Source organism: Podarcis gaigeae (genome assembly GCF_964106915.1).
Source record: "Podarcis gaigeae genome assembly, chromosome: 13".
Lineage (NCBI taxonomy): Eukaryota > Metazoa > Chordata > Lepidosauria > Squamata > Lacertidae > Podarcis > Podarcis gaigeae.
The window spans coordinates 37,265,088-37,279,315 of record NC_139689.1 but is presented as its reverse complement, the minus strand read 5'-3'; the positions used below and the strand labels follow the sequence as shown (position 1 = coordinate 37,279,315).

Sequence of the window (14,228 nt, the reverse complement as noted above, 5' to 3'; positions counted from 1 at the left end):
GTTCTTGCTCCTTAACTCTTTGTGTGTGTGTGGGGGGGGGGAGACACTGTTGCCACAGAAAAATAAAAGTTTTTCCTTGCTTTCACTGCCTCCATCCAATTTTCCCTGACCAATAAAGGACTTAGGGGACACTGAATCCCTTAATGGAGAGTTGAGCTGTAAGAGCCAACCCCATTCTCTCCCCCCCCCCCCATAAAAGTCTGAACTTCACTGAAATTTGCTCCCTAGTGAGCAGGGCATTTTACTATCTGAGGCGAACCACAAAATGGCATCTCCTTCCCCACCAGGGACTAAGGGGTGGGTGAAGATCTATATCAGGAACAAGGGGGGGAGTGAGGAATAAAAATCACATGTGGATCTGCTGCTCCTACAGACTTTGCAGACTTGACCTTGCCTCATATGCTAGTAAGCTGTGAAAAGTGGCTGGGGAAACACAGCCAGAAGGGCGGGATATAAAGAAATTATTAATTATTATTAGGGGTGCAGCCAGAGCGCCACACAACCTACCCACACTTATAAGGACGCAGAGCCAACAGTCCATATTGACTTGCATTTATCAAACTCCTACAGTGCCCTGCTGCAAAATCCCTTGAGGCACGGGTGTAGCCAGGGTGGGCAGGGCTGGATTTAGGTCTGATGAGGCCCTAAGATACTGAAGGTGATGGGGCCCTTTATATGTCCAGCTGTCCTTTGTCAACACCCAGACCTACAAAGAGGTTCCTCATGAGGCCGGAGGAACATCCCCCGGCTATTGTTTTATTTATTGATTGATTTAATATGCTGTAAACTGCTTTGAGATTTTTATTAAAAATATAAAGCGGTATAAAAATTTATAATTAAACAAACCAACAAACCGTCACTTTTTTGTGTTGAATATATGCTATATGGTAATTTATGAACCTAATAGGTATCGAAAGCCATTTGCACATAACACAATATGTATTTTATCAAAGTAATTGTTACAACCAGTCCATGCAGAATGTAGGCGCCCTATATATAGAAATGAGCAAACCAGTGATATTTTAGGGAGCAGACTACACAACACAAAACACTGTTGCTGTATGTAGGTTTTATTTTATTTGTTTTTTATATTTTATTTTGGAAATGTACATCCAGTTTTTTCCCCTTTACTTTTTTTGGGGCGGGCCGTCCAAGAGGGTGGGGCCCTAAGCTATAGCTTGTTTAGCTGCCTCCCCTAAATAAAGCAAATAAATATATAAAAAATACTTAACTAAAGCTCCCCACCCCCCAACACAAATCCTGCCTCTGACCTCAGCGTGGGCCACCGCGCTTCTAACCCTCCCTCTGCCCAGCTCCACCTCCTCACGCACCTCCTGGGCAACCCATACACAACTTCGGGACCCAAAGCCGCGCTATTGCACGGCGGGGTTGGACTAGATGACCCTTGAGTATCCCCCCTCTCCCGATTCTACCATTGACTAGGCTTCTCCTCCTCCCCCCGCCCTCCTGACGTCGCCTCGCCCCGCCCAGCCACCCACGCACGCACCGCGCGAGTTCTACTCCCTTGTCTCCCCTCTCCCGAACGTTGCTGGTACCTCCCCTCCCCTCTCCGTGGCCAGCCAATCGCCTTCCCTTTACGCGGTGACGTTGTTTGCGTGCGTGGGTGCGAGAGGGGAGTCCGACCGACCGACGCACAGGCGGGGCCTCCGTCGCCTTGGCCACTCCTCGTCTTCCCTCCTCCGCCTCCTTTTTTTTTTCCGCCTAGGCTGACCCAGCCAGGCGGGCTGAAAGGAGGCGAGCAGGCGCCCTGGGCCCGGCTTGGCGCGCCGGGTGGAGTCTCGGCGCCCCCTTTCCCCTCCCTGCGCCCGCCTCCCTCCTTTCCCTCCGGCTCCCACCCCCTCGGCAGAGGCTGCTGAGGCGCAGCGGGGGCGCGAAGGGTGCCGCCGCCGCCGCCTCCACCGCCGCCGCAGCCTGGGCCTGAAACAAGATGGCGGCCCCGGGCGAGTACTTCAGTGTGGGCAGCCAGGTGTCGTGCCAGACTTGCCAGGAGCAGCGGCTGCAGGGCGAGGTGGTGGCCTTCGACTACACCAGCAAGATGTTGGCGCTCAGTATCCTGCTGCTTGCGTGGAAGTGCTGGGGCGGGTGGGGGCATGGCGAGGGCTGGTTGCCGGGGCCCTGGCCTGGAAATGGGGCTGGTGGATGTTCGCGGGGAGGGAGGAGGCACGTGAGGTTTCCTCGGTCGGCCTGATCTGGGGGAGTCGGGGGGGTTGTGTTTGGGAAGGTGGAGGTTTGGCTGGGGGGGGGGCGGTGTAGGGAACCCAGAGACGGAGGGAAACCGCCGGCGTGGGGTTTTTTTGGCGGGGGGGGGGAGCGAAATAAAATTTTTTTGGGGGGGGTACTTGTTAGCATAAAAGGGAGTGTATGCGTGTGTATGTATGTATGAATACATATGTGTGTGTGTGTGTATGTTCAATATATATATATGTGTATGTTATATTAGATAGATCTAGAGAGATATGGGTATATTTTGCTGCCTGGAGGGTGTATCTTGCCTCTCGTGAGCCACAGGGACCTTGAGACTGAAGGGAGGTGGGGAATAATCCTGTTTTGTTTGTTTTTCCAATGGAGGATTAGGGAAGCTTGCTAGGTGAAATCTAGGAAAGGAAAACTTAAAAGGGTGCTCCTGGGCATGAGCGAAAATGAAAGCTGGTGGCAGCCTTATTGAGAGGAGGAAGGCTGAAGTGGGAATTGGAGCTGGGGTGGTAGGATGTGTCAGAAAACAGCTTTTTGGTGTGTAGAAAAAGAGGCCAGGGCAGGATTTTTAGTAATCCAAGTGTTGGAATATCCCCATATTACGAAAGACGGGGAAAGCCCCTCTGAACTTGACTCAGGGCTGCCGCATGGAGGCATGTGCTTCAGGTGATTTCTCAACAGTTGGTGGGTAGTATAGCCTGAATTTGCGGCCTGAACCCGCTGAAAAACGTGTTTGAAATGAAATGAACCTTTTCTATGATAGACAACGACTTGCACATATTAAGGTTAATCTAAAATACTTAACATGGCTGTCCTAAAGTAATGCATGTGTGTGCTACAAACATGCTGATTAGGTTTGGGATATGTATTAACTGCCCACAATGATGCCAGTTGAGATAAGGTTAGTGCTGAAGAAGGCTTGATGTGTTCCTTACAAAGCCCCTGGGGTCTGTGTTGAGCACATTCAGGCAGTAACAATAAACAGGGCCTAAAATGTAGTTCGCCCAAAAAATGTCTTTGGAACCAAGATAAGGATTTGGTGAACTTGATGCACCTGGGGCCAGGGAGGAAGTTTTGATGCTGGATTATGTTGCTGCACATGTTTATTGGGGAATTTTTAGAGCTTTGGTTTTGGATAGCATCCCTGGGAAATGTTAAGATCGATGTACCGTAGCTTCTTTCTCCATGCTGGCAATAAGGGGGGGGGGTGTAAGTGGGGAATATTAGAAGTCCATTGTGACCATTCAGACATGAAAGGGTGATTGCATGCTTCCCCTCGCTCTCAAGCCCTGCTTTAACTGTAGTTATGTGTTTCATTGTCACCAGTTGTTGACTGTAGTTAATATAAATGCAGATGTACTACTTGACCACATGGTTAAGGCAGGCAGGGGAATTTGAGCTAGAAATAGGGAGAGGCAATATGCAATAATCTCAATTTTGTCTGTATGGACATTGTGCCATTGTACCTAAAGTAGATTCCCTAGGCTATAAAGCATATTGGGCTTAGGTACTTGAGATTTTGTTGGTTCCCAATTGCAAGAATCCATCACTTTGCAAATTAATGGGTCCTCCCAGGGATGGCGTGTGCCAGGGCAGGGTGCTCATATGTGTGTCTGTTGTTGAGAGCCCAGTTAAGTGTTCATGCTTTGAGCTTGGCATATGTCCTCTGTTTCTAGAAGTTGGGTTTATAAAATTCTACGTGTTCTGGGAAAGGCGGGTATGAAAAAGGTTCTCACCTTGCCCCGTAATAAGAACCTGCTGTCATCCAATGGAAAGCTGAGGCTTTGGACAGAGCAAAGGAAGGACTATTTTGCACAGTGCATAGTTAACTAAGGAAGTATCTAACACAAAATGTGGTAACCTCTAGCTTAGCTTTAAAACAAGGTTTTAAAATGATGGGTAAGCCCATCAGTGGCTACTAATCTTAATGGCTGTATATTACACCCAGGGTCATCCAGTGAAGCAGAATCGTTTAGAGGCAACATGATTTTCAGTAGTGGTTTCTAGGGAATAAGGGTGGGAGAGAACTGTTGCCTTCCTGTCCTGTTTGTGGGCTTTGTGTTGAACCACTGTGGGAAATGGCATGCTGGACTTGAAAGGTCTGAGCGCAGCATGGGTCTGCCTTATAAGTAACACTGGCATGCGTGTTCTGGGTTATTTGACTACAGCTGTTCAAATAAAAACATCCCAAAGCCATTTGCACCAGTATATCTCTGGGTAGTTTGAATGGCGAGACTAGCAAGCTGCAAAAGGAACTAATACCAGCAGTCTTCTGGGTACCTAAAAAAGTGCCCAGTACTTTGAACATTCATATTTTACCTGTTCCTATGTTTTGTGTTCACATCCCTGGGGTGTAAATTTGTCATGAATTAGGAGTGAGCCAACCCTTCTCTGGTGGTTCTGTAGACAGGATAGTGTTGCTTTGTGGTAACATGTTACAGTAATATGTTACCTATTGTAACATGCTCCCTATATTGTTGCACAGAAAGTTTACAACAACTTCACCTGTAGAGCAGCTGGCCATAAACTTCAAGCATGAAACTCATGGGACTACAAACATCCTTGGAAGTGGATCTTTGCAATTAGGCGTTACATGGGTAAACACTCTTCCTTCAAATGGTATTTGTTCTTTGAGCTGTTGAATTATATATTTTTTGGATTTGTTTCCTTAATGATCTTTTCCTCCAGAATGCCCTTCGTCAAGTGGCAAACCTAACCACGCAGATATCTTGCTTATAAACCTACAGTACGTTTCAGATGTGAAAATAATTAATGACCGTACAGAAACCCCCCCACCTTTAGCTTCTCTCAATGTTAGCAAGGTAAGCATCCTTTCTGGAGGTAGGTTTTCCTGCCAATTAGAGTACTGGAGCATGTTTAACACCTTTAATAGCATGACATTCTCTATTTATTTAACCAAGCTGTCTGCTTTGTGAATTTCAGCATGGCATGGTTAGCCATATTGCAGTCCTTTGGTTGGTGCAACGAACCCATCCACATGCCCCTTTTTATACTATCAAACATTTTTTAAGAGAGTTCAGAATTGCCATGGGAGTGTCTGTAACTGGTTACAGTGAAAAGAAAATTAAATAAAACAGCCCTTGCTTTAAACAATGGTGAACTTAAGTTTGGAGAGTTGTATCTGGTTTAGCTGATGCCTTTTAGTTAGGATACAGGTTTCTCATCTACCTGTATCCCCATCATGAGCAGCCTCACATCTACAAGATTGTAGTTACTGTTTATTTCTTAGCACCCCCTTTCCACCCCTGTAAGATTGTCTCCTGCAAAGTGACCCAGTATTGAGCTTCTTCACTCTCCCTTACAAACTCCCAGCTCTGGTTACCTTGGTGTGGAAGCAATTGAAAAAAGAATTGCAAGAGCCATGAGAAGAGACTCAGGTTTTGTGTAGTGGCTAGAGGTTCCCCAAGTCTTGCCCTTCTACACATGGTTTATTTAGGGCTGGAATGTGGAAGGTTGAAAGAAGGCTCCCATACACATGCATCTTGCTCACTCTAATGAATGTAAATCTCCTCACAGTTTAAAAGGCAATGGACTGTATCATGAGAGTAGAAATAGCACATTGGCTTAAGAGCAAAGCCATTTGGCCTTCCAAAAAGAGGAGTGAGTTAGGGCATCACATAAAACCAAACAAAATGGGTGCTGTATCATGCTGAAATACTTTCTCTCTCCCCTCCCATAATGTTTACTGCCTTTCAGGCTTGTCTGTACAGCGTTATAATTTTGCTAAGTGCGTTTGGCCATCCTGGCTCTCTCATCCGTTGGGAGGAAAACCTCTGCCCCCATTATGGAGGATTCCTCATCACTGGCATGTGTTGTTCAAAAAACAGAATATGCCAACTTAAAAGTATGTTCTCTATACTTGGGGATATTAAGTAATTAAGATATTAAATCTGTTCGACTTCCAAAACGTTCGAAAATCAAATTGCAGCTTCTGATTGGCTGCAGGAAGCTCCTGCAACCAATCAGAAGCTGCAGAAGCCTTGTTGGATGTTCGTCTTCCAAAAATAACCCGCAAATCATAACAATTTACAACATTTGGGAGCCAAAACGTTCAGGAACTAAGCTGTTCAAAAACCAAGGCATGTCTGTATGTATTTCCGGCTAGTTCATAACCCAAGTTCTACCACAAATTGCACTACAGTGTAGTGTAATGGATTGTGTTTGTTTACCCAATTCCTTTTCTTTCATTAATAAAAATCTAATTACTTCCAAAGGTTGTGATTTCCATAGAGCAGGCACCCCCAAACTCGGCCTTCCAGATGTTTGGGACTACAATTCCCACCATCCCTGACCACTGGTCCTGTTAGCTAGGGATGATGGGAGTTGTGGTCCCAAAACACCTGGAGGGCCGAGTTTGGGGGTGCCTGTCAGAGAGCTACTGTGTGCTTTGCATCATTGAGGGCAGGGTACACAAGAGGCTGGGGTGTGTCTGCTCATGAGATGAAATATGTTGCATCCCCTGTCATGCAAAAATTGTTTTCCTTCAAATAGAACTGTGTTTGAGGCTTAGAGTGTCTGCAGCCATTTGCGATCCAAAATTAAGATATCTGCATTTCTGATATCTCCTTTCCAGCTTGCGAACAAAGCACGGATGGAGAAGGAAGAAAAGCTGAGCCAGGCATATGCAATTAGTGCTGGGGTCTCATTGGAAGGACAGCAGCTTTTCCAGACTATACACAAGACGTAAGTATTAGGGATGGGAAGGAAAAATGTGGAGTTAGAAGGCAGCTGGGGAGGGGCAGGGACCTGAATGCAATTACTAAATGCAGAAATCGCTGTCAAATGCATCCACCCATTGCCAAGTTATGTGGTTCTACCAGATGGTAATGGAAGTTTTTTCCCCATGTTTTCCTTACTTTTTTAATTCTTTGAAAACCTGTTTGCCTGTGGCCAGTCAAAGCAGAATGTGCTAGGTAGATAATTTATTCAGAGTGCATATAACTTTGATTACTGTAGTGTAGATTGTCCTTTAATGCAACATAGCCATGGTCCTGGCTCACGTGGCTTGCATCAGGGGTCCCAAGAAGACTAATAGATTTGGGTCTCCAGCTGTTTTTGGACTACAACTTCCATCATTCCTAGCTAGCAGGGCCAGTGGGCAGGGATGATGGGAACTGTAGTCCAAAAACAAGTGGGGACCCAAGTTTGAGAAACACTGCTCTAGACCAATAAGGATACTTTGAACACTGAAAAGAGTCTTCTAGGGAGGATGATAATATGAAATTTGACCAGCTGTTGCATTTGTCTTGCTACATGGATGGTCTGAATAGCGCTCCATGAGGCTTATAGTTCTTCGCTAATGAAAAGTGTTGTGTCTAACATCTTGATCTGCATGTAAACCCCCACTACAAAATGTAACCCAGCGAACAGAAATCATTCTTGTTTTTTTGGAGGGGGAGTTCCTGTATTGCAAAACGTGTATAAGAGTGATACACAGTGTAATAACATACTCATGAAAACCTGAATCACATGCACTTTTTAATGTATTTACATATACAGATGCTGTGTTTAGAATCTGCTGTGCATGCAAATAATGCAGTTTAATGCATGTTAATAAATAAGGCTCGCTAATTCATTGGAATTCAATGAAAGATCACTGAGTATGGTAAAACAGTTGGTGGATTCAGTAAGAATGCTTTTCCATTAAGCAGTAAAATACATCCGTAAACAAACCAAATACAATAGGTACAGCTGAAAAGAACCAGCTGTAACCTGATGAATAGCATTATCAATATTCTTAAGTACCATGCTTATTTATCATAGATTCCAAAATACACCTTCCTGTCTCACAGGCTTCTAGAATTGCCTCTTAATCATAACAGAGGCCATGCTAGAAATAGTGCTCAGTTTCTAGACACCTCATATGTGATAAGTTCTGAAAAGTTATTGAAATGTATTACCAGTGAAGGTTTTATAACTGTTTATAAAACAGTTTGTAGTTAAAATACCTTAAACACTTCCTTTCCCCCCAAGAATAATTTAATATGGTCTAATCACTGTAGCTCTGCAAAGTTTTGAGTAAAATAATGCAACTCTGCAGATGTTGTATATCATCTAATACAATATTGCAATTCAGTTGATTGGGAGAAAGAGGATTGCTTAGACTAGTTACTATATTTTGAAAGACCAACTTGGAATACGAGCTTTTTTAAAAAAATCAGTTAATTGAGGCTATAAACCTGGAAAGGAGATATGGGCCCCTTTTCAGCTTTGCTTATTATATTAAATGCTTGCTGCAAATTGAGTTATTGTTTGTTGTGGATTAGTCTGGAAACCCGTTGTTGTTTTTTTAATTTTCCTTAGCCGTGGAATGATATGTCTGGCGATAATCAGTTTCTTTCTGCTGACAGTTCTTGAAATAAGTTCACATAGATGATTTCAAGTAAACAACTCTCCCCTGCTGGCAGGAGGATACTTCAGCAAATTGAGTGCTAATAACTGCTGAACAAAGCTCTGGACTGATCACCAGAGAAGTAATTTCCTAGCCCTATTTATGTGTTACCCGGTGTAGGACACCTGCACGATGAAGCAGGTCTGTGTTGGTGTGTTGCCCCTGGCACTTCATCCCTTGGCCAGCCATGCTGCCTGACATCTTTGCACTGAGTGCAGATGTCAGAGGGGCTGCTGTGCACAAACAGCTGCTTGTGTATAGGGGCTCCATGTCATATGCCTGAACTCGGTGTGTGTAAGTCAGGATGGAACCAGCCTAGGGACGTGATGCCAGGGGTGGAGTAATGTTTTGACTAAGCAGGGACAAAAATGGGTTGCTGGGCCTCCCAACAGTCTCTTAAACTTATAGTTTGCATAATGCCAAAAGAAGCACAGTCTTGGACTCTGGAGTCTTGTCTGGGAGGCATTTCCACCACTGAGGTGTCCACTGGAAACTCTTCTTTGTTCCCTTGCCATCTGAACATGGCGCTTAGACCTTGGAGCAGCAATGGACTATAGCATGGGTAGGCAGACTAAGGCCCGGGGGCCGGATATGGCCCAATTGCTTTCTAATCCGCAGACGGATTTAGAATCCACAGGAATCAGCGTGTTTCTACATGAGTAGAATGTGTCCTTTTATTTAAAATGGATCTCTGGGTTATTTGTGGGGCATAGGAATTCGGTCATATATTTTTTTTTCCAAAATATAGTCTGGCCCCCCCGCAAGGTCTGAGGTATAGTGGACCGGCCCCCTGCTGAAAAAGTTTGCTAACCCCTGGACTATAGGAAATGAAGTGCTTTTAATTGGACTAGTGGATTGGGGATGTTGTACTCTGCTCTTCGAAATCCACATTTGCGGGATCCTTTTGTGGTCTACCACAGCCTGATTTCTTTAGTCTTTTGTCCTGGCCCCATTCCCTCTGTTTATAAAGTCTCATGGTCTCCCACAGCCTTCTCCGGCGTTCTTATATTAATGTAAACCATGACCTGTTCAAGCCCCCATTTCTGTGCAGTGGTGGTCATGGTACTGGTACTACAATAATGCTAAAGAGGAAGGCATTGGGGTAGCTGCATCTCAGCTCTTAACCACCTCCTACTTCCCTCTTTGTAGTTTTGCTTTTCAGTAACTTAAGTTTTGTTGTGTTGTTACTGTTTTTGGTAAAAATTGAACCCTTTGTTGCTTCCTGCAGTATTAAAGATTGTAAATGGCAAGAGAAGAATATAGTCGTGATGGAAGAAGTTGTCATTGCCCCTCCATACCAAGTGGAAAACTGTAAAGGCAAAGAGGGGAGTGCCCTAAGTCATGTACGCAAAATAGTAAGTAGACCGATGCCTGTGGACTGTGGGAGGGTAGGAGGAAAGAGCTATGGCTCAAAAGACTGACTTAAGTTGTACCAGCATCCATACTCTGCATTGAATTGCCCAGGCCTCCCACCTGCCTTCAACATTCGCTGCTAGGTTTTTTTTGGCTAAAGATATCCTTTTGTCCCAATTGCGTGCTGTTTCTTTGGTGAGATGGAGAGTGGTTTAAAACCTGGACTATTGATTCTGTCCGTAAAACAGAATGGAATTTCCATTGTGGTAAAAGTTGGATTTCCAGTGTGTTCCATTCAAGTTAACTTCGGACAGTGGCAACATCATATTGGCACCTTTGTGTCCTTTGTGTGTGTGCACATTCCCAGAATGCACTTTTGCCCATGTGGCAGTGGACTGGGGAGGCACGTACGCTCTAGCCGGACTTAAAAGCCTTGGTCTCTGCTCTTTGTGCAGTTGCGGGAAGAAGAGTCGTCATTGGCTATAGGCTACCTTGTAAATCCCGCCGTAGCCTGTGGTTCAGCTAAGGTCATCCACCGTTAGGTTTCTTGATATGGGACCTGCTGCGTCTGGCTGGCACTAACGCCCTTGCCTCCTTCTCCACCCAGGTCGAGAAACATTTTAGAGATGTCGAAAGCCAAAAGGTGATGCAGCGTTCACAAGTCCAGCCAACACAGAAGGAAAGCGCCCTCTCGTCCTGAGTCCCACCTGCCCTTCCTGGTTGCTACAGATTGCTCCTGCGGGGGGTGGGGGTGGGGGGAGCCCTTCCAACACGCAGCAGCAGATGATACAGACTTCTTCAAAATGAGGTCGGGGGAGGGCAGGGGGGGTCCACTTCTATTTTGTGGCGGCCCTGTAATGATGGGACCCACAGCTTCTGAACTTTAGACTTCAAAAAAAACAAGAGAATAATTTAAAAACTCATTCATTACTTGACTAACAGACTCTTTACTTTTTTGCCCACCCGGTTCCTCCCCCCAAACCCTAGAACAGTCAGCCGTCTTGTATTTGAGATTTTTCTCCCTCCCAGGTCATTTTTTTTTATATATAGCTTAACTGAAATCAATTCCATACCGCCCCTCTTCCTCCTGAACGATAGGAGAATTCAGCTCCCCAGTTGTCCTATTAAAAAAAGAAATAGAGAAAAGAGGAGATAACAAGCTGACTGTGGTAATGTAATCGGGACCTTTGTGTGAGTGGCGATCTCTCGTTTGGTTTTTGTTTGCACAGGGCAAGGCTTGAATTAGCCTTATTTTTCTTATCTCGAAGTATATATATAATAAATATATATATATATAAAATGTCCTTTAAATATTTTCTGCTTCTTGCAGTACTCTGAACTGGGATCATGGCAGAAAAAAACAAACAAACAGCCCCACACATATCTCCATGCTGAACAATCAAGCCTTTCATTGTCAGTGTTCGTATGTGTAACTCTGGTAATCAGATGTATGCTGAAGTGAGGGCTTCAGCAGGCTATATACTCTTTGGAGGGCATGCACTTGAGTCGCAGGCTTCCTCCTCATGTTCTCGTCACTAGCTGAGCTTGTATGGTATCTTTCCATACATGGCCTCTAGTGATACCACCGGGTCGGCACTGTCCCTGACCACCAACACCGTACGGTAGAACTGTTGGGGTTGTTTTAGTCTTCCCAAAGGGCGTGGCAATTGGGAGATCAGATAATGCCATTTTCGTGGGCAGCTCCTTTGGTACTCCGTAGGTAAAAATTACTTGGGTGGAGCTTATGAGTGATGGTGTGTGTTTGGCACCCTTGCGGCCCAACCAAGAGCTGTAGAGGCACTTGAGGGGTGGGGGCCGAGTCCACACATGGCAGCACTCAGCCCCAGTCTAGCTGAACTGTCTCTTTCCTCTTAAATCCTGGCTGGGGGATTTCTAGTCCTCCAGATGCTGTTGGAACTACAGCTCCCATCATCCTTTGCTATTGGCCATGCTGGCTGGGTGTGATGATGGGAATTGGGAGTCCGATAAATCCTGGAGAGCCACGGGTTCCTCACTCTGGTCTTAAATATTCCCATTTAGGAAACAGTCAGCCTGCCTGGCATCTTTTACCATGCTACCGTGCAGCATAGTTAAGTGAATCCTTTTGGATTTGACTGGTGCAGGTTGGGTGCTCCTACTGAATCAATTTCCCTTGTGGCATTGCTATGTGATATTTGAATCCTTGAAGCGATGTAAGTGCCACTGTGAAAATGGCTGTCTGCTGTAGCCCCTCAGTTTTGACTCTAATTGAGATCAGGTGCAGAAGTGGTTTTGTGTGGAGGATTCAAATATGCTGGTATGCTGCTACTTTGGGGGCAGGCGGGGTAACGATTCGCCTCACCCCTGTGAGTAGTGCAGTAACTATTTGCAGAATACAGCCTGCTTTTCAAGAGGGGTTAAATTCTATTGTACGCATTCAAACCATATTGCTATAATGCATTCTGGAGTTTTCCTATCGACTTTAACCTCAAAAATCCCAGTTTTAGATTTGTCTACATTTCATCTCTCAGTCTGGGTGCTCTCACTGTCTTTCATAAACACCCTTACCTTAGAAATATGTTCTCGAAAGTAAATAACTCTTGAACATGGGCATAAAGGTGAACTTACAAATGATTTTTTTTTGCCATGATCTCTTTCCCCCTTTCCCCCTTTTTTGTTTTGTTTTTTAGAACAAATGGATCAAAATTTAAATAATTCAAGCCCTGCCTTTCAGAATGGAGGGATTTTTTTTTTAGTATTGTCTAGCAAAACCAATAAAAACCCAGAATTTTTTTAACCATCAAGCAAGCATTTGTGTTGGTGGGTTTTTTGTCTTTAAGGGCAGATGGTGTTTGCGGAAGGAGGGGTTGAATTTGGGGTCAAGAACCAGAACATTATTGGAGTGTCAGTGGATACACCTCTCCTGTGAAATCTCGCGCGGCAGCATTAGCCCTCTTATCTCCATATGTAGTAACTCGGGTGGTTATGTGCCTGATGTCGCCTTTTTACACACTGGATACATCAGATCTATTCTTCCATAAACGGGAATGCATTGCTGGGTGCAGTCATACCTTGGTTTTCGAACAGCTTAGTTCTCGAACGTTTTGGCTATTAACGCTGCAAACCCGGAAGTGACTGTTCCGGTTTGTGAACTATTTTTGAAAGCCGAAAGTCCAACAGGACTTCCGTGGCTTCCGATTGGCTGCAAGAGCTTCCTGTAGCCAATCAGAAGCCGCAGTTTGGTTTTCGAATGTTTTAGAAGTAGAACGGACTTCGGGAACGGATTCCATTCGACTTCCAAGGTACTACTGTGTTTCGCTTAGTGTGGGTAGGTTAGTTAACATTTCCATTCTTGATGGCTGCAAATTAAACAGTAAATTCAGCCCTCACCAGTGGATCGTAAGTGACAAGCAGAAAACCAAGGCTTCGGAATACAAACCAGACCTGACTTCATATACACTCCTGGGCAATCACTGAAATTGTGCAGTGGGTGAGCTGTTAAGTTTTGGTGTCCCCGGGTCTGCTCTGGTTGTGCCTTGTTTGTGTATCACTCCCTTTTTAAACAATTGGAGAAATTGATCTCTTCCCCAGGAGGCCATCCGTCTGAAAACACTTGCACGGCACGGGGAGGCGGGGTGTTAGAGCTAACATCACGTCTCAACTGTTTTCAATGGCAGTTCTGGATCAGGCCCAAGGATAGTCGTCACTGTAACATTTACGATGCAGCCCACTAGTAAGCTCCAGTTCCCACTCTTTCCCTATTCTCTGAAGGGGTTAAAACACACAAAAAAACACAACCCACCACTTTGCTCTGCTGGTAAATGCTGAATTGTTAGGGTGTGTGTGAATGACTCTGGGGAAGGCAGTGGGACTTATTTGGCTTGTGGGAAAGTTTCATAATCATCTACGTTGAGTTCACATCGACAAGCAACTTTCAGTTTGGCAGTAAATCTTGTCCACACAGGAGGGAGCTGGTGTTGACCGTTCACAGCTAAAGGGCACATATTACATATCCATTTTATGCAATCAAAATGAATTCCATTTTTACTTGAGAGACCGCAGAGCAAATCCGATAAGGCCAGAATGAGAGCACTTGTTTCATTATAGCAGGATGCATCAGCTGCCTGAACATGGATAAGAAATTTGACATCTTGATCGCTTTGGTTTTTAAACTTTGGGGATGGAAGAAGCCTCAAACCAGCATTTGATTAAGCGATACCACTAAGGGAGCAGTGGCAGAAGCTCATATCTTTCAGCAGGTTTGTTTTCT

At 45.0% G+C, this 14,228-nt stretch overlaps 1 protein-coding gene across 1 annotated transcript; it reads left to right on the top strand.

The window, feature by feature from the left end:
• Positions 1–1,657: 1,657 nt before the first annotated feature.
• On the top strand, positions 1,658–12,762 carry LSM12 (LSM12 homolog). The gene is made up of 5 exons (XM_083709963.1): positions 1,658–2,069; positions 4,903–5,036; positions 6,809–6,918; positions 9,855–9,981; positions 10,587–12,762. The coding sequence occupies exons 1-5, from the start codon at positions 1,949–1,951 to the stop codon at positions 10,677–10,679; spliced, it is 585 nt and encodes a 194-aa protein (XP_083566089.1). The 5' UTR covers positions 1,658–1,948; the 3' UTR covers positions 10,680–12,762.
• Positions 12,763–14,228: the final 1,466 nt, after the last annotated feature.